Source organism: Pecten maximus, chromosome 5 (assembly GCF_902652985.1).
Source record: "Pecten maximus chromosome 5, xPecMax1.1, whole genome shotgun sequence".
Classification (NCBI taxonomy): Eukaryota; Metazoa; Mollusca; class Bivalvia; order Pectinida; family Pectinidae; genus Pecten; species Pecten maximus.
This window is the reverse complement of record NC_047019.1, coordinates 43,045,904-43,064,765: the sequence shown is the minus strand read 5'-3', so window position 1 is coordinate 43,064,765 and position 18,862 is coordinate 43,045,904. Positions and strand designations below refer to the sequence as shown.

Below are 18,862 nucleotides of genomic sequence, written 5' to 3'. Positions count from 1 at the left end.
TTAGGTGTGGTTACACCCCCTCTCACCAGTATACCTAGACAGTGTGACGTAAACCTCTGTGATATTTACAAAGATCTACACTGCCTTTTGAAATATTTGTATCACCCCTTCCAATATTTACATGATGTTAGGAAATACCCCTGACTGACATGTCGTAAAGATGAGGAACGCCTTTAATATGATCACCAAGGGAAGGTGTAGGTTTGGACGGCACTTTAATCTTCTGTTAGTGTCTCTTACCACTTTAATCCAGAGAAGCTCCGTATTGTATTCAAGGTTACTCATGAAAGTGGTCACATGTCTATTAGTCGTGTCTGATAGATTATCGGTCAGTCTTGTCTCTACGGACCGACACAGCAGGTAAAATACTGTCCTAGGGTATCACAAAAAGTGGTCACATGTATACTTATAGTGTCTGATAGATTATCGGTCAGTCTTGTCTCAACAGACCGACATAGCAGGTAAAATACTGTCCTAGGGTATCACAAAAAGTGGTCACATGTATACTTATAGTGTCTGATAGATTATCGGTCAGTCTTGTCTCTACGGACCGACACAGCAGGGTAAAATACTTTCATAAGTATCAACATAAAGACATTCCTTCATTACAACGCAAAATTTCACTGACCCAGATTTTGTCCAAAAAAAAAAAAAATCAAAGAACTGAATTCCAGCTTGAAGTACTATGTGGCCCACATCGTTGGCCAAGTGTGAAAAGTTATGAATGGACAGAAGACTTGTGATCATTACAAATTTTGTTATGTCATCAGTAGATTCGGGTTTCAAAAATGGGTATGTGTACAAAAATATAAATGCAATAATTACATTTCAAGTGAAATCAACACCTTTATATGTCTGTAAAATGAGAATTGTAATGTATTGGGAAACGCTATATATGTAAACAATATCATTACCTGTGTACTGAGGACACCTGTCTGTAGATATTACCTGTGTACTGAGGACAACTGTCTGTAGATATTACCTGTGTACCGAGGACACCTGTCTGTAGATATTAACTGTGTACTGAGGACACCTGTCTGTAGATATTACCTGTCTACTTAGAACACCTGTTTACCTGTCTACTAAGAACACCTGTTTACTGTAGACACCTGTGTATTTAGGACAGTGTCATTAAGAATGTCTAAGTAAAGACAGACCATGGACACCATACATTATTATCCTACCAATAACCTGTCAGACTGGCTGTATGATCAGGACACCATACATTATTATCCTACCGATAACCTGTCAGACCGGCTGTATGATCAGGACACCATACATCATTATCCTACCGATAACCTGTCAGACCGGCTGTATGATCAGGACACGTATCGTACATCACACATTAAACAGTGTATCCTACCAATAACCTGTCAGACCGGCTGTATGATCAGGACACCATACATTATTATCCTACCAATAACCTGTCAGACCGGCTGTATGATCAGGACACCATACATTATTATCCTACCGATAACCTGTCAGACTGGCTGTATGATCAGGACACCATACATTATTATCCTACCGATAACCTGTCAGACCGGCTGTATGATCAGGACACGTACCGTACATTATACATTAAACAGTGTATCCTACCAATAACCTGTCAGACCGGCTGTATGATCAGGACACCATACATTATTATCCTACCGATAACCTGTCAGACCGGCTGTATGATCAGGACACGTACCGTACATTATACATTAAACAGTGTATCCTACCAATAACCTGTCAGACTGGCTGTATGATCAGGACACCATACATTATTATCCTACCGATAACCTGTCAGACCGGCTGTATGATCAGGACACCATACATTATTATCCTACCAATAACCTGTCAGACCGCTGTATGATCAGGACACCATACATCATTTACTAACAATAACCTACCATATACAGACTTAAGATCAAGGTTAACAAGTTTTTTTAAATCGAAGTTAGCAATTATGATGTTAAATTGTAAAAACAATATATATATATTTGATACCTTCTCATAAATCAAAGTCAGCACTAATGATAATGATGTTAAATTGTAAAAACAACATATATATATTTGATACCTTCTCATAATTCAAAAAATATTTAAGATAATTATCCCACGTTTCCCACATAACTTGATACAGCTAGAATACCTGTGGATATTGTCTCAGGTGAATATCTTCTCATCTATCATTATAATTTTTTTGTCTGAATTGGAGTATTTAAATTTTACAATAGGGCTAGTATTATCACGTCAGATAAATTTCTGTAACAGATACACATTTTCACATGGCTTGAAGTAAACAGTTGTGAAATTAAAGTGTTAGCCATGCTCCAGTACCTGTCCACTGTAGACAGGGGTAATGTTCACCACAAAGGTGTTCACCAATGTCTGTGGACAATATCGGATCTCAACCCCAAATCCTTCTGCTTCCTGTCCTTTTCCGGTTTGTCTTGTGTCGGTGATTTAGTGCATGTCTCAGGGAACATTCCTCACAAACATTAACATGCAATCTCACAATTCGTCACAGTTTTTTCTTTAGCACATTGCACAAGTTCAAGACCTCTTCTTTTATCTTCAAGGCCATTTAATTGCTGAATTCTAAACTAAAACATTTTTATGGAGTGAAGAATAAAGTTACATTAAATTCAGTGATTTTTGCTGACTGTGCAATCTTTACTAGCTAAGGCGTTCAACTCAATTTTTAACAATTTTCATAAACTATGGCCATGTTCAATATGACATGAGTTAAAGATGCCCTAATGTATATCAGCTTTCTGGGAAAAAGTTTCAAGATAATTGAAATATTTCAAAAATAGCATTCCTTGTAAAGCTATGGAAAACTAAATAAGCCATGTAATTTAAGTGTTGTGTGGTAAATGTAAGGATGTAAGCATTGTCTGGTATGTCCAAGGCCTATTACTCCAGTGACAATATAATGGTACTACGGGCCACATTCTGGTCCTAGTGAGGCCAGCTGATGACCAATTATTCAAGATCAGTCCGAGTGTCAGGTTTATTTCCAAATTAAAAGAACATCAGACAAGAAATTAAAGTCGCCCCCTTTAATTTGACTGTTTATCTACTGGTTGGCTCAAAGCTAAATCTAATGCGTAAATTTCTAAATACCTTTTTATCGATAGGAAGATGAAAGCAAGAAAAACATTGTGTTGTTATTACGACAAGAAAATGTGATTCAGTGTTCCACAGACAATGGATAACAAAGAAGGGATGGACTAGGGGGGGAGGATTTAAAACAGCAATCTGGTGACGAGAAAATGATCACTTTGGCGCTGGGGCTGACAAATTTGACAACACTATAAACAGGGGAGTTCTCTACCACAGAACCTCTAGTGATCATGTGAGTGTTTGTTACACCAACAGGAGACAAACCAATAAAGGTCAACAGGTCATTTTCCTGATATATCTTTGGTAAAGTATTCCTATATCGCTAATTCTATACAACAAAGACTATCAATAGAAATAAAATGATGTATATGTTGTAGTTTATTTGTAATCTTCATAGAAACGTATAAAATGATAATTTTTGTTAATGCGGTACAGTATTTAATGTTTCCATCCACAAGTCATACAGAGATACCGATTCTGATTTCCTGTTAGGCATATGTCTTAGTATCTACATGAATTGTTCAGGACGACCCAATAATCTTCTGTTTAGATACGTCAGGAAAATAAAACTTGTTGCTGGAGGAAACCAGCGAGCCATATTGGTTAACATACCATGGTTACCAACTAAATCTTATGTGGGAGAGAACAGCGTCATCAAGGATAGTGCCGACCTTTTCTTAATCCTTTCCTTAGACCTTGGTAACACAAACTGAAAAAATTAGGGGATGAGATAAGTAAACAGATCATTCTGAAATATCTACCTGTGCTTGTGTTGTCAATGTTACAACCATTCAGGAAACTCTTCATCCTGATAAAAGTTGTCTCTGTGTTAGTCACGAGTCATGACGAGGATACTGCCGAAATGTTGTAGGGAGGGGATGCTCTCCCTTGTTTCACATCAGTCTCACAACAAAGTAAGTTCATCTCTTCACCGCGTAAAATTTGTATAAAGGGGAAATCATTTCAGTCTGTTTCCTCGGATGAAATTTTCTGTTTCTTCTATTTCTACTTTGAAATTGAAGTTGAAAGTGAGTAACTGTGTATTAAACATGTAATGTTAATGATGGTGATAAACATAAAGTGTAGACAAACTACAGTTGTCACTATGGGACTGTGCCATCCAGTACAGAAATATCGACAGGTGATCAGTCTTATACAGAGCCATTCTGTGTCTTCCACTGACAGTTAAAGAAGGTTAAAGAAGATGAAGCAATCCCCATTGATACCACTGTCTTTGATGTTGCTGAGTGGTAACCATTTGACTTGGACTGTTCCTATTGATTTGGTACAGGGGAGATCTGCAGGTTATTGTAATGTCGGTCAAGAGTCGGAACCAGAACAAAGCCAGGTATCATCGGCACTTAGCACAGGCTATTTAAGGCAAAAAATGAAGTAAAGGAGAGGATTCTTAAATACAATGGTTATGTAGGTTATCAGGAGCATTCTGTCAATAAGTAAAGAGCCATTCCTTCAATCCTACAATGATTTGTCCAAGAGCCAAGAGTTGTAGAATGACCCAGGTTCCCAGACCCCAAATGATCAAATGCCATGCGTCTTGACCAAAACTTTGATGAAATGGCATTATGCAGAGAAAAAAACAACATTTAAGGATTGAATCTTGATTTGGTCAATTTCATGGGGTCATGAATTTGAGTTGCTCTTGAGACAAATTTAATGAACTGCGAAGCAGTTCATGTTGAATTTGTCTCAAGAGCAACTCAATTCATGACCCCATGAAATCGACTAAATCAAGATTCAATCCTTATATTTCAATTGGGGTTTTTTTCGAATAAAAAAGTCGGTCTAGATATTAATAACTCGAAGCATGTGCAAGTCCAAATGCGGAAAATCCCGAGGAGTTCCGGATTGTGCATGTCTAGTCGGTCGAGTAAAATAGTCCGCAATTTTAGGATTAAAAACAGCATTATTTTGTCAAAATAGAAGTATTTAGCATATCTGGTCTTTCATAAAATACGAGAATACATTATAAATTTGATAAGTATTCCATGTTTATAACAACAATGTAGAAAAAGTGAAATCGTTCCGCGGAAGGATTTTAATCATGTATTCATACGCACCGATCAGTGTTAATCTGGTCAAATTCATGAGCAAATGAAACAGATTAAGTTTGGTAGTTTCATTGAGTCCAACTTGAGTAGAAATTGAAATATTTTGGAATAAAATGGCATCATAAATTGGTCTCAGTTACAAATGTTACCATGCAAAGAAACTCTTCATCATGAATGACCTTGAAAATATAAATTTGTTGACCCCATTTTTTTTACAGCTTGCAGTCATTGTCTGATTTTATGCCTCAAGGTTTTGTTTTTCTTATGTAAATCTTAAAAATAGCAACAGAAATGTCCCAGTTTAAAACGGGGTTTTGTTTCGGCCAGGTGAATTGTGAAACCCTTTGTTCTGCTTCTTACATACAGCTGTACACAGATGTACAGACATGAGATGTAAACACCCTCTGTTATATATTTTGAGATATCGGTGACCTGTTTTCTACCTGATTAATGTAAGAGAGTGGTGTGATCATGATGCTACATGCTATCTTGATGAAGATCCAAGGCAGTATAAGTGCCACTATGATATTAAGTTGGTGTTCATTCATCAAACATTTTGGACGCCACTTGATTTAACTTTGTTTTGTAATTAGCATTTTCTGTCACCGAAAATGTTGAGCAAGTCAGATTTGTGACAGATTATTTATGTGGATGTGCTGTGAATTTATTTGGTTTTAGTTCTGTTATGCTGAGTGTGATGCACAAGAAAATCAAAGATATTTTAAAGCCCATTAAAAAGTAATGAAACTCGCATGTCATTAGTAGAGGTAGCCAATCTAAAGTACATAGAAATACATTTATTGTGACGAGGACAAGATGGGGACAGATACTTCCACTCCAAACATTAAGTTATAAATATAGGTACAGCATGTTTTGGATCAGTAGCTGGCAGCTATTTTATCAAACTTTGCCAACAATTTATATAAGCATTTGAAATTTTTAAAGCTGTATTGAAGTGCGACCTCCCTTGTTAAAGTAGAATTTGGAAAATATTTTCTTAAGCTAATAAGTTTGCTCCTGGTCATCTGGTAGAGCTTAGCCTGTACATTCCAGTGACTGGTCACTCTGAATGGTAGTGAGTGGTACCATTGTACTAATGTGGACCACTGTTGTGGTACAGAGAAACCAATGGTTTGGGCACCAGTTTAAAGTCCAGGATAGCGAGTCCAGCCTCAACATTGTCAGTTCATAATTTAACTCTCATTTTGTGAGAACAGTAGGACTTTTGCTGAAATTAACATAGAATCATTGTTTTATTTCTGTGGAGGTTTCTGATGTGTCATATGCTGTAACAGATATTAAAGGGGATTGGTTTTTGTGTCAACTTCAAAAAGCAGGTGACATATAGTTCCTTTGGGCTTATCAAACTCAATTTTCATGCGATTTTTTCTTATCGCGAGAGATTGCATAGGATTGTTTTTTAAATGGTCCAAAGGTCAAAGGTAAAGGTCACTGTTACTATAAATAGAAAATCTTTTTCGGTGCAATAACTCTCGTAATTACCCACAGGTGATACATCTACCTCTGTGGTGTTCTTGCTTTTAATTCTGACTGTAAAAATAATTTCTACAGGTGTAAAGACATTACTTATATATATTTTATGAAGCACCAGAGGTCAGTCTGACCTATAGTTAGAGTATACCATACTTATCTTTGTCTCATTTTTTATATAGGTAAAGATTTGTTAAAACATCATTGCCGACTTGGTTGATAGTAAATGTAGTCAAAGTAGTACCACGTCCAGTCTTTCTACATAAGAACAGGATTCCATTTGTTATGGTATAAAGCATTGAACCTAATATATACAATGTCCTGATGTAGGGTCACACCCTGCCTTGGTTCACGGCTCAATACAGCATTAATTGGAGGGTGTAACCTTTACTGGAAAACAAATCGGGTATAAAAGGGGGTGACATCACAACAATAGGGTCGCCTTCCACTGGTCATCTAATTGACCAGAAAGAAATCGGTTGTACAGGTAGGTCAGATAGTTAAGGGCTTAGGATCGTGACATGATGGCAACCGTCTTGTGGTGCAATTACAACCCATTGTTACTGCCATTTAGGGTGCTGGAGGGGACAGGCTGACCTTTGACACCAGCTATTAATAGCAGCAACGCTGGGTCAGATGGTGTTATCGTTAGATATAGATATGTTTCTACCAGAGAATTTCCACATGTCATAAGACTTAATTTACTATCCTGGTATCATTGGGAGTCTTCCTACCGTAAACAAATTGATTGTCTATCGGAGGGAAATGTTTTATCTTTTGTAGATTTATCAATTTATGATTGTTTGAAACATCTTACATAGCTATAAATCTAACCCGACCTTTAAACAACCACAAATCATACCAAAGGACGGTCTTGGCATCTACAGGATAATTTATGACTCTGAAAAGAATATTTAAATACAAGCTGACCACAACTTCTCTACTGATAGCTTTCCTTGTAAGAATCTTGAAATAGGCATTAATTAGCAAACTATACAATAACAAGGGACATCAAATTTGACCTGATTTTACAGTTAATATTACCAATTTATCATGAAAATTTTAACCAATGATTTATTTTTCATTTTAAGAAAAATGGCATCATAGCTTTGTGTACTGCAAACAGATTAAATTAGAATTGAAATTATAGAGTCATATCAAGAAATACATTTAATACTTTAAATCTAGGGTAGGCATCGCTGATGTGTTGGTCTGACGAGAAGGTAAACAGCATGCCTCGTCATGTCATTGTTTCACTTATGCAATACATCACCTTAAAGGTACATGTTTCCTGTAAAAAAGGCACAAAGCAGTGAATTACACACATAGTCCTTACCTGTTGAGGTATGAAATGTATATTAGTATGGAATATCAGTGGGACATACATCAAAGGAGGACACGTAGATAAAACGTTGATTGAAATAGATTACCTAGTAGGTAGTGTGATACAAGTAAATCTTTGTCACAATCATGCTTGAATCTCATTCCTCATCTTTCACACAAAATATTGCAGTGCAATTTATCAAAGCTATTTTTTCCTGTTATTTTGTGGCAGAGGGATTTATTAGGCACCTTTCCAAGGGGAAATAATATTATTTTCTGAAATTAGCAGTCCACCCTGATGTCTTTTACACAACCCTTATGCCAAATAATAAGTCTATAGTCCACCCTTATGTCAAATATGAAATTTGAAGACAACCCTGATGTTGGATAAGAATTTTTAGTCAATTTTGTTAAATCTGTACTGTGGTGTCGATCATTTAATATTCTGCTCTTTGACCTTCCTGGTAAACAGTCATTTGTGACTGCATGCATGGACCAGTACATATAAAATAATTTCTTTTTTTTATCTGATAAGTTTATCAATGTTATTTACTTTCAAGGTCAGATGTGGCCTGAGGTCGCCTATGTTGTTGTACCTAGAGATGTGTCCACATCATACTATACCTATACAGACATGTAAGATGATAAACTATGTCGGATATAAAACAAAGAAAAGTCATTACAGAAGACCTGTGATTCCCAATGGTCTACTTTAGAACAGATAGAATCCCCATGAAAAAACTCATCAGTTTTTAGCATCCATTGAACAAATAAAAAAAATCAATGGCCACCAGTTGCAGCACATTTGCTGTGGGATAGCTTGAACTACCATGCTAATATGTTTATGGTAGCTAGAGGTCTAGTAGATCAACAAAGTAGAATATCCCTGGAAATTGGCAGCACAGGTCTGGTAACAAACCCCATCCATCACGCTGATCCTGGCTGTCGGCACTGATGGGTCTAGGTGGGCTGGTCTGGCAGGTACTTGTACTAACATCTTACCTGAACACAGGTACATACATTTTACAATGCAGTAGTATGCACCTTTGGCGCATATGGCAAAAAAAAGGCAGTTGTGCATGCTGGAGATACAGCTTGTGTAGAATATTTGGTTCCACAAGTTTGGACCAGTATCATTGTGACGGCGTTCGGACCAGTATCATTGTGACGGCGATGTGTTTAATGCCATGTTACTGGAATATTACTACTGGAATTAAGAACAGGATTATGTGTCTGTGTAATTCTACAATCTTGGAATTATATATGTCTTGTTCATACAGCTTGTTGGATACAAATTAATGTGGTCGTGGTTTTTTGTTGATTTTTTGTCACAAGAGCTGTCTCAGTGGGATTTACTTTAACTACCATGCTAATTAAAGGCCTGACAGGAGGGTATATGTAAAGGTGTGTTATTGACATGCTGAGGAAATCCTACGACCCTATTATCTACGGAGAATATCTATGTTGGAAATCGGTTGTAAGTATCCTTGGTATTAATGTAGTCAATTAATACATGAAATTACAACAATTTTCTTAACTTTTTTTACTTTGTCATTGAAGTTTGGATATTTGACTTCTGTTATACTTCTTATTAAAAAACATAATGCATTTAAGTTTTCAAAATCTTCCATTGAAACTTTTCAAACAGCTTTAAAACAAGTTTTATTGTATAGAGTACATTAATTCATTACATGGGAGGTGTTTGAGCTACATTTGATTACATTTGAGGAGTGTATGATGGCTTTGACTCTTGAGCGTTGGACACTCCCGTTAAGACAGAGTATGTATGTACGACCCCTGTGGAGTGTCTGACCTTGGAAAAGGTATACATGAATTTGGAAAGTGTCACTTCAATTTAAAAATCTGAATCAAAGGACAGCTATGATAATTATCTGCAAAATGGAAGCCATTTATATGATTTTAGTATCAAGGATTGAAACTATTAGCCAAGCCCTTTAAAAATGAGTTCTAAAAGAGATCCTATAATACGTTATACAAGGAAGAAATCTCGGTCATATCGGGATTGTGTAAAACATTAACCCATACAAAGACGAGAAACTTTGGCACTTGTCTGTGGTGAAAAGATTTAACAACAATTTAAACAGAATGAAATTGGGCTCACAGGCTTCAGTCCAAACACCAATAGACATTGATTCGAGGATATCCGAGGCAATTGACTGGTAGGTTTTGAGAGAGCATTAGGCGAACATGGGTCTCGACTGACGTTCTTCAAATCGTTCACCCCTGACTGAGCACCTTGTTGCTACAATATATGATTTCTTATGTCAATATGTGTTTTAGCATTATTTGCGTGTTCTTTTGTCAACGTGTGCTGTGTACAGTTGTGGAGGACTCATTCATATTGATCGAACATTACACATCGACATTTACCTCTCATTCATAAATAATAAGGATGTCATTGCCATAGTACCTACATACACCGTGTAACACTGCCGGATCCACATGTTCATAATTAACACTTTCATAATAGTTGAAGCACAATTTTTTCAAACCTGGAAGTTTCAAGTGTATTTGGTGGATCTGTGATGTGTTTGTAGCAAGGTTTGTATACTTGTGATCAATCTGGAGGGTTAAATACGGCACATCCCCTACACCACAGGCAGGTACCCTACGGGATGGAATCACAAGGAGATGCGTAATATCCTCGTCACTTATGTCTACGTCACCGATTTAGCACTGCTGTGGACATAACCCTATTGTTTGGTTATTGTCTATTGCCATAATACTGGTATATACTAGCGAGAGGATCTATGTCATTGTTGACATACTGATAGTATTATGGTTACTCTACAAGTCTACCTTTGAACTGGAATTAAGCGGCATGTGATGAAAAAGCAGACACTTAAGTGTTGCCGTAGTAACGGTACCCAATTTTTCTCATGGGCCATGTGATACAGAAGGCACAGGACCCGATGGTCCAGGCCCCTCCAGATGTTGATCAGGTAAGGGGCTAGGAGGGGGTGGAATGTACACATTTCTTAAGGGGTTATCACACTGAAGTCACTTAACTAAGAACAGCGAATACACCTGTGATAAGAAAAGTGTTAAACTTTTGTTTTATTGAAATTTGATAATCTAATAAAATATTTCACAAAACACAATTCTCAAGTTTACATAATACTGTGTACATTGTTACAGAGGTTTCTTCAGCAGGTCCTGTAGGTAAATGTGATCAATATCTGGATCAGATCACCTCATTTCTTTGAATTATCTGAGGACATTTGCTGATATTTATTTAATGAATTATTTATTTCTATACATTAGCGGCATAGTCACTTCATCAGGTAGATATAGCCCAAGTACTAGCTAGTCCAACGAGTCCCTGTGGGTCATTTATTGAATATCATCACAGTAAGAATTGGGAATATGATAACCTAGTGTTACTCAGTAATCTACTTGTATTAAAGCTTAATTGTGTTGGGCGTATATTATAGAAATATCTACAGGTGTGTGTGAAACTCTTATAAATGTGTTTGTATCTGCATCAAAATTCCCTTAGCTTGAATATGGTATTAGGAACATCGCCACTGAAGAGGATTATTTAGAATATCTGCTTTCTGTTTTAATAATAATGAAAATACCAAAGTCTCCAACTGATCTGGGAGAAAACCTGAGAAACTGGCTAGTAACAAAGGTGAATATGTAAGTAATAGAAGGTGCCAAGTATTGAAAACTTTTCTCTGAATTTAGGTATTGTATACAAGATTCCATGACCACCTGACAGGTAATGCCTTGTAATCACGGGTATCAGAACAGTTTACCAACTTCCTCTTCCAACATCTTACTTTAAATCAGTATAAGATATAACAATTCTATATCATGTAAGATTGGGATTGAAATCAATACTACAATCCATGTATTGGATGATTGGGGGAAATCTAGCTATTGTGCAAGGCTCCCTGTAGGCAATACACTAAAAGCCTAGGGTATTCCTAGCCCTACTTATAAAGGACATACTACTTAATAACACCGTATAAAACTGATTTAAATCCCTCAGTAAACACTGTAAGGTATGTTCCTACTAGCGGCCATGTTTGCCGGATGGTTTACATTGTCCTTCGTCCAAGGAATATCACTACCAAGCTGGTAAATAAAGCCTTTGTATGTCATTACTAAGGATTAAAACTGTCCTTGGGGCCTCAGTTAATAAATTATTGTTAAAATAGCAATATGTACTAGCTCAAAGAAGCAAGGTATTAGTGATTCAAATATTTTTAAAGGTTTACGAATATTATGATTTAATTGTCAAAATCAAAAAACTTCAATTCTAAACACTCATTTTCAACCTGAATATATTGTATAAATTTGTACATTTATACTGAAGTTGGTCTACACTTTAAAACAATGACAGGACACAGACGAAGAGTATTGTTTCTACAATACAAGATGTTGTAGTCTGTTATCAGTAACATGGAGAGGTTTATTTGATCTTTCCAATAAAACAAGGGCAGATAACTATGTAGATATTTAGAAACCATTTACGATCTGTTTATCTATTTATTGCCATATATATAAACACACTTGAGTTGGCTACTTTGTGATGTCCACCTGTCACATTTAACCTGACTGACCATGCTCTCAGACCATTCAATGGCTGTAACTATCCAGGGTTGTCATAAATTTTATTGTGTGTAGTGCCAATGTAAACAACTCGTAGTAAAAGTGACCGAATTTGTAAAATATCCCAGCACAGGTTCTGTAGCATACAGTATAATTTCTTGTATACTCTTAGCCAGGTTGGAGCAATTTGAAGGAACAGTTTTATAAGTTTTATCGGATGTTCTGATATTTCCATAACTTTTATCGGATATTTCCGTACTGGATATGTTCTATCACATGATGGTGGAGGCTGCTCTCCATACATCACTTGGACTTCCTCATCGACACACACATTTGGTAAGCACATACTTCTAGATCTGCAGCTCAACAGCACAACACTACACACACATTTTGTTGTTTAGTATTTGTCACATAATTCCTCCGATAACCTCATTAAAGCATCCCGTTAATGGACCACCAAGGTTTGGTACTGGTATGTTGATGGTGGTGAGATGTTTCAACTGTTCAGTAAAAACGATGGACCAAGGTTTGGTACTGGTATGTTGATGGTGGTGAGATGTTAAAACTGTTCAGTAAAAACGCTAATTTTATGTGGCGAGTACCGTATATTGATGGCGATGAGATGATTTGTTATGTTTTGAGTACAGTATATAATATTATATATAGATATATTGGTGATGAGATGGTTTGAGTTGTGAGTACAGTATATATATATATTGGTGATGAGATGGTTTGAGTTGTGAGTACAGTATATATATATATTGGTGATGAGATGGTTTGTTATGTTTTGAGTACAGTATATAATATTATATATATATATATTGGTGATGAGATGGTTTGAGTTGTGAGTACAGTATATATATATATATATTGGTGATGAGATGGTTTGAGTTGTGAGTACAGTATATATATATATTGGTGATGAGATGGTTTGAGTTGTGAGTACAGTATATATATATATATATTGGTGATGAGATGGTTTGAGTTGTGAGTACAGTATATATATATATATTGGTGATGAGATGGTTTGAGTTGTGAGTACAGTATATATATATATATTGGTGATGAGATGGTTTGAGTTGTGAGTACAGTATATATATATATATATATTGGTGATGAGATGGTTTGAGTTGTGAGTACAGTATATATATATATTGGTGATGAGATGGTTTGAGTTGTGAGTACAGTATATATATATATATTGGTGATGAGATGGTTTGAGTTGTGAGTACAGTATATATATATATATATTGGTGATGAGATGGTTTGAGTTGTGAGTACAGTATATATATATATATTGGTGGCGGTTAACTTCCTGATATTACTGACATGACCACAGGCTAGTTGTATTGTTGAACAGGCTGCCATTCTCTCCAGTGACAAATGACATTGATTAAAAAGAGACGTGTCACCTGTAAAATTTTTACCTGTGTAATAATATGCACATGGGTCAGTTTGATGAACAATAGAGGCTACCAGACCTCACATACACACTGGTCAGTATGATGACCAATAGAGGCTACCAGACCTCACATACACACGGGTCAGTATGATGACCATTTGAGGCTATCAGACCTCACATACACACGGGTCAGTATGATGACCAATAGAGGCTATCAGACCTCACATACACACGGGTCAGTATGATGACCATTGGAGGCTATCAGACCTCACATACACACGGGTCAGTATGATGACCATTGGAGGCTACCAGACCTCACATACACACTGGTCAGTATGATGACCAATAGAGGCTACCAGACCTCACATACACACGGGTCAGTATGATGACCAATAGAGGCTATCAGACCTCACATACACACGGGTCAGTATGATGACCAATAGAGGCTATCAGACCTCACATACACACGGGTCAGTATGATGACCATTGGAGGCTACCAGACCTCACATACACACGGGTCAGTATGATGACCAATAGAGGCTACAAGACTCACATGGGTCAGTATGATGACCATTGGAGGCTATCAGACCTCACATACACACTGGTCAGTATGATGACCAATAGAGGCTACCAGACCTCACTTACACACGGGTCAGTATGATGACCATTGGAGGCTATCAGACCTCACATACAGAAGTCGGCATGTGTTACAACTTCAATATCTATGTTAGTTTTGATCAGGACACCAACAAATCTCTATTGATGTCAAGATCTCCAAAGATATTTTTTTCATATTAGCTTCCTAGAAATATATAATGTGTTAAATTGGTCCACTTTCCTGATCCTACCAGAGAAAAAGTTTTTAATGATACAGTCTTAAAAGTTTAATCATTTGGTAAAGTTGCAATTGAGACATAATTAAGTTTAGGTTTGGGGACTTCTTCGTAGTTAAGTTTAGGTTTGGGGACTATTTCATAGTTAAGTTTAGGTTTGGGGACTATTTCATAGTTAAGTTTAGGTTTGGGGACTATTTCGTAGTTAAGTTTAGGTTTGGGGACTATTTCATAGCTAAGTTTAGGTTTGGGGACTATTTCATAGTTAAGTTTAGGTTTGGGGACTATTTCATAGAAAATTTATAATTTAATTTCACAAGAACAGACTTGCAACAGCTAGGGTATTGACATCTGTTAAACTGTTAAATCTGGAACCATCATACAAGGTATTATAATACTCCCTGGCCTTGTATAAAGTAAACCTTAAACTGTCCAGTAAGATAGAAATTTTCACTGACTAGAAAAAAAATGCGAAGGCCATTTTTGGTCAGACTAGTGGCTATTACTCTGGCCGCTGTCTGATCAATGACAGCTCATGACTAAAAGACAAGGTAATTAATGAGAGTGTAGGACTGTTCTATGACCAACAGGTGTAAAGGCTAGGAAGTCCTGATATTACACAGGGAAACCCCACAAAGGTCATAGGGGCAAAGGTCATATACATCATGTTAATTACAATTAAGTTTTCCTCTTTACAAGCATATCATTAGAATAAAATTAAAAATTTGGTGTTTGTAGTGATGTGCAGGGATTTCAAATTTTATTTCAGTATATTTCTTAAGAAGTAAATACTTTACCACTTTCTATGTCAATATATTTAATCAATGAATAAATGTGAAAAGTAGTTTTATAAACTATCTGTTAATCCAATCAAATGTAATCAGTAATTTTATAACAATATTCCTCTGGAAATGATTCCAGGAAATACAAAATCATGTTGTCATGATAATCAGTCCACCTTTCCTTAAAATGCTCACCTGGCTGACCATATATTATAAAGATTTCCATATTAAAGACAGACTAATATCCTTAAGTCTTGCCCTTTAATACCTAATATTTATCAGGTTCCTGATCATCTGATGATCCTGTCTCTAGCAGCATGTACCCACTACCTAACTAGATATTTATCAATACCTGGTAGATAATTGTCGATATATCTATATAAAGTACAGCAAGAGTACCCACCCTAGATAGGGTTAGATAGGACGAGAGATAGACTCTGAGATAGGACTGAAGGAGTATATAGTAACATCTTAAACGCCTGATCTGTCTATAATCTAATGTAGTATTATACGAAAATACCCGAGGATTATTATAAGAGGACTAAATCGGGGAGGTTGGCAGTCTGGAGGGGACTGATCATATAGTACAAAGGTAAGATTACTGTAATCAGCTGGTACACTAGCTGGTCAGTATTGGTACACTAGCTGGTCAGTATTGGTACACTAGCTGGTCAGTATTGGTACACTAGCTGGTCAGTATTGGTACACTAGCTGTATTGGTAGATACAACAGGAATTGTTTAACCTGTCAGAAATATCAGTTTTCATTATTGGAGAAAATATCATCAAATAATGAGAAAATAATCTCTATTGTGAGATAAAAGGCAGCCTTTGTCTTTACCAAGGTATTGATTATATACACATGGGGCGGTAGAAAATCTTAATACTTTCTAATTCCACCTTCATTGTCTGAAAGTCTGGACTAAATTATGGACATACATGATAACAAAGTAAATGTTCTCTCTTAGTATGGGATTATAATGTCACCTGGGTATTTAATTTGTATTCCTGATGAACAAACTATCTCCAAACTAAGGCCATTAAATCACACATGGCTAGTTTGGTACACTTAATTATCCTTTCCTGCATGTTTTCAGTACGACCTTCAGATCTTTGAGGTCATCCTATATGTAGCTGACCAATCACTGGCTAATTGTTTTAAGATACAGGTGGCTATCGCCAGTTCTTACTGCCCTATATCTGGATGTTTGTAATTGCTATATCATACCTTGTCTGACCGCCCATGGGTGGGCCAGCTTTCTGTTTTGTGTCTGGCTAGATAGCTGATGCTTAAATACCTATAACCAGATATCTAATTTACTGTTTAATATTCAGAGTATAACATTTGGTGGCTGTGTTTGGTTATGGAGAACACCCGACCACAATTATGTGGAGTATTTATATACACAGTCTGTTTTTGTAAGTGGGACAAGCTCCCCATAAACCCATCCCTGTCCAGGATCTCCGCAGTATCCTACCTGTGAGGATTTCTGTAGCGTGACTTAATGAAGTAAAGTACACAGGTGATACCCAGGGTCACACCTGTACTTTACAATGGGGGCTGGTCAGGTACTATCCTCATTATCATACTATGTCTGCTATAGACAGGTAAATTGTTCTTTATGTTAAGTCAGTAAACAGTATAATAGAGGTTTATAAATGTTCACTGAGATACGGTGGTCATTATAGACAGGAAGTTGTCTTTAAATAGAGGTCACTGTAATGGTATAGATTTTGAACGTGGAACTGTAATAAATCCGATTTCTGTATATGCACTGATGAATTAAGGCTGTAACTGTGTCATGTTTAGATTATAAACATTAAATATTGGGTGGTGGGGGACATTCCATTAGGCTCTACACGAGTATCGCCCCTCAATATTGGGTGATGGGGACATTCTCTACACAAGTATCGCCCCTCATTATTGGGTGGTGAGGGACATTCCGATATGCTCTACACGAGTATCGCCCCTCATTATTGGGTGATGGGGACATTCTCTACACGAGTATCGTCCCTCATTATTGGGTGATGGGGACATTCTCTACACAAGTATCGCCCCTCAATATTGGGTGATGGGGACATTCTCTACACGAGTATCGCCCCTCATTATTGGGTGATGGGGACATTCTCTACACCAGTATCGCCCCTCAATATTGGGTGATGGGGACATTCTCTACACAAGTATCGCCCCACATTATAGGGTGATGGGGACATTCTCTGCACGAGTATCGCCCCACATTATAGGGTGATGGGGACATTCTCTACACGAGTATCGCCCCACATTATAGGGTGATGGGGACATTCTCTACACGAGTATCGCCCCTCATTATAGGGTGATGGGGACATTCTCTACACGAGTATCGCCCCTCATTATAGGGTGATGGGGACATTTTCTACACAAGTATCGCCCCTCATTATAGGGTGATGGGGACATTCTCTACACGAGTATCGTCCCTCATAATTGGGTGGTGAGAGACATTCCGTTATGCTCTACACGAGTATCGCCCCTCATTATTGGGTGATGGGGACATTCTCTACACAAGTATCGCCCCTCATTATTGGGTGATGGGGACATTCTCTACACCAGTATCGTCCCACATTCATCTGAATTATTCTGTTTCTTGTTTTGTTATGATTATTACCAAAATGTAATATTTATGGATTTTATCTATTTCAATTTCATGTCTGAATGATTATGGTGACATCACGGATGCCTCCATTTAACTACACAGACAAAATAAAATCAATTTCATCATAGGCAGATGACGATTATTGGTATATAATGTAAGTGTGCTAAAAATGTGCAAATGCTTCGATTGACCTCCCACTTGGTGAAATATCATCAGGTAATATATACAGGTAATATCTACAGGTAAAAATTAATATTGGAATATTTTGTTCTGCACCAGTAAATATATAACAGTAATTGCATAAGTTGAATAGCCTTGATGAAATGGACGAGATTGTACACACAAGTATTACATTATAGAATAGTAATGTACCTATATCTTGTTAAGCCATTACTACAGTGTAAATTCTTTCTGTAGGAAAAAAAAGAAAATATTCAATGGCTTTCTACGATCAAGTTGTACTGTCATTGAGATTTTTTAATGTGTCATATATGAATATCTAATGTTGGCTCCCCATGTATGGAGAGTAGCTTTGTTTGGCTGTAGGTAACGTGTCATGTTCATTTGGTGTTGGTGTCATCGTGGCCCGGCCCCTCCGTGACTTGTCTCAGTGCTATCTCGGGGAGTGATCTAGGGAGGGA

At 36.9% G+C, this 18,862-nt stretch overlaps 1 protein-coding gene across 4 annotated transcripts in view; it reads left to right on the top strand.

Moving 5' to 3' along the window:
• Nucleotides 1-18,862, top strand: part of LOC117328103 (rho GTPase-activating protein 20-like) — a 208,158-nt gene that overhangs the window by 142,883 nt on the left and 46,413 nt on the right. Inside the window, exon 1 of one of the 4 annotated variants that reach the window (XM_033885466.1) lies at nt 9,309-9,471. The exons of 2 other annotated variants lie outside the window; for them this stretch is intronic. In XM_033885466.1, the coding sequence (XP_033741357.1) occupies nt 9,412-9,471 (60 nt within the window). In that variant the 5' untranslated portion in view covers nt 9,309-9,411. Of the gene's footprint in view, nt 1-9,308; nt 9,472-10,822; nt 10,958-18,862 lie in introns of those variants that run through there. One more of the 4 variants, XM_033885465.1, reaches the window with a different exon arrangement.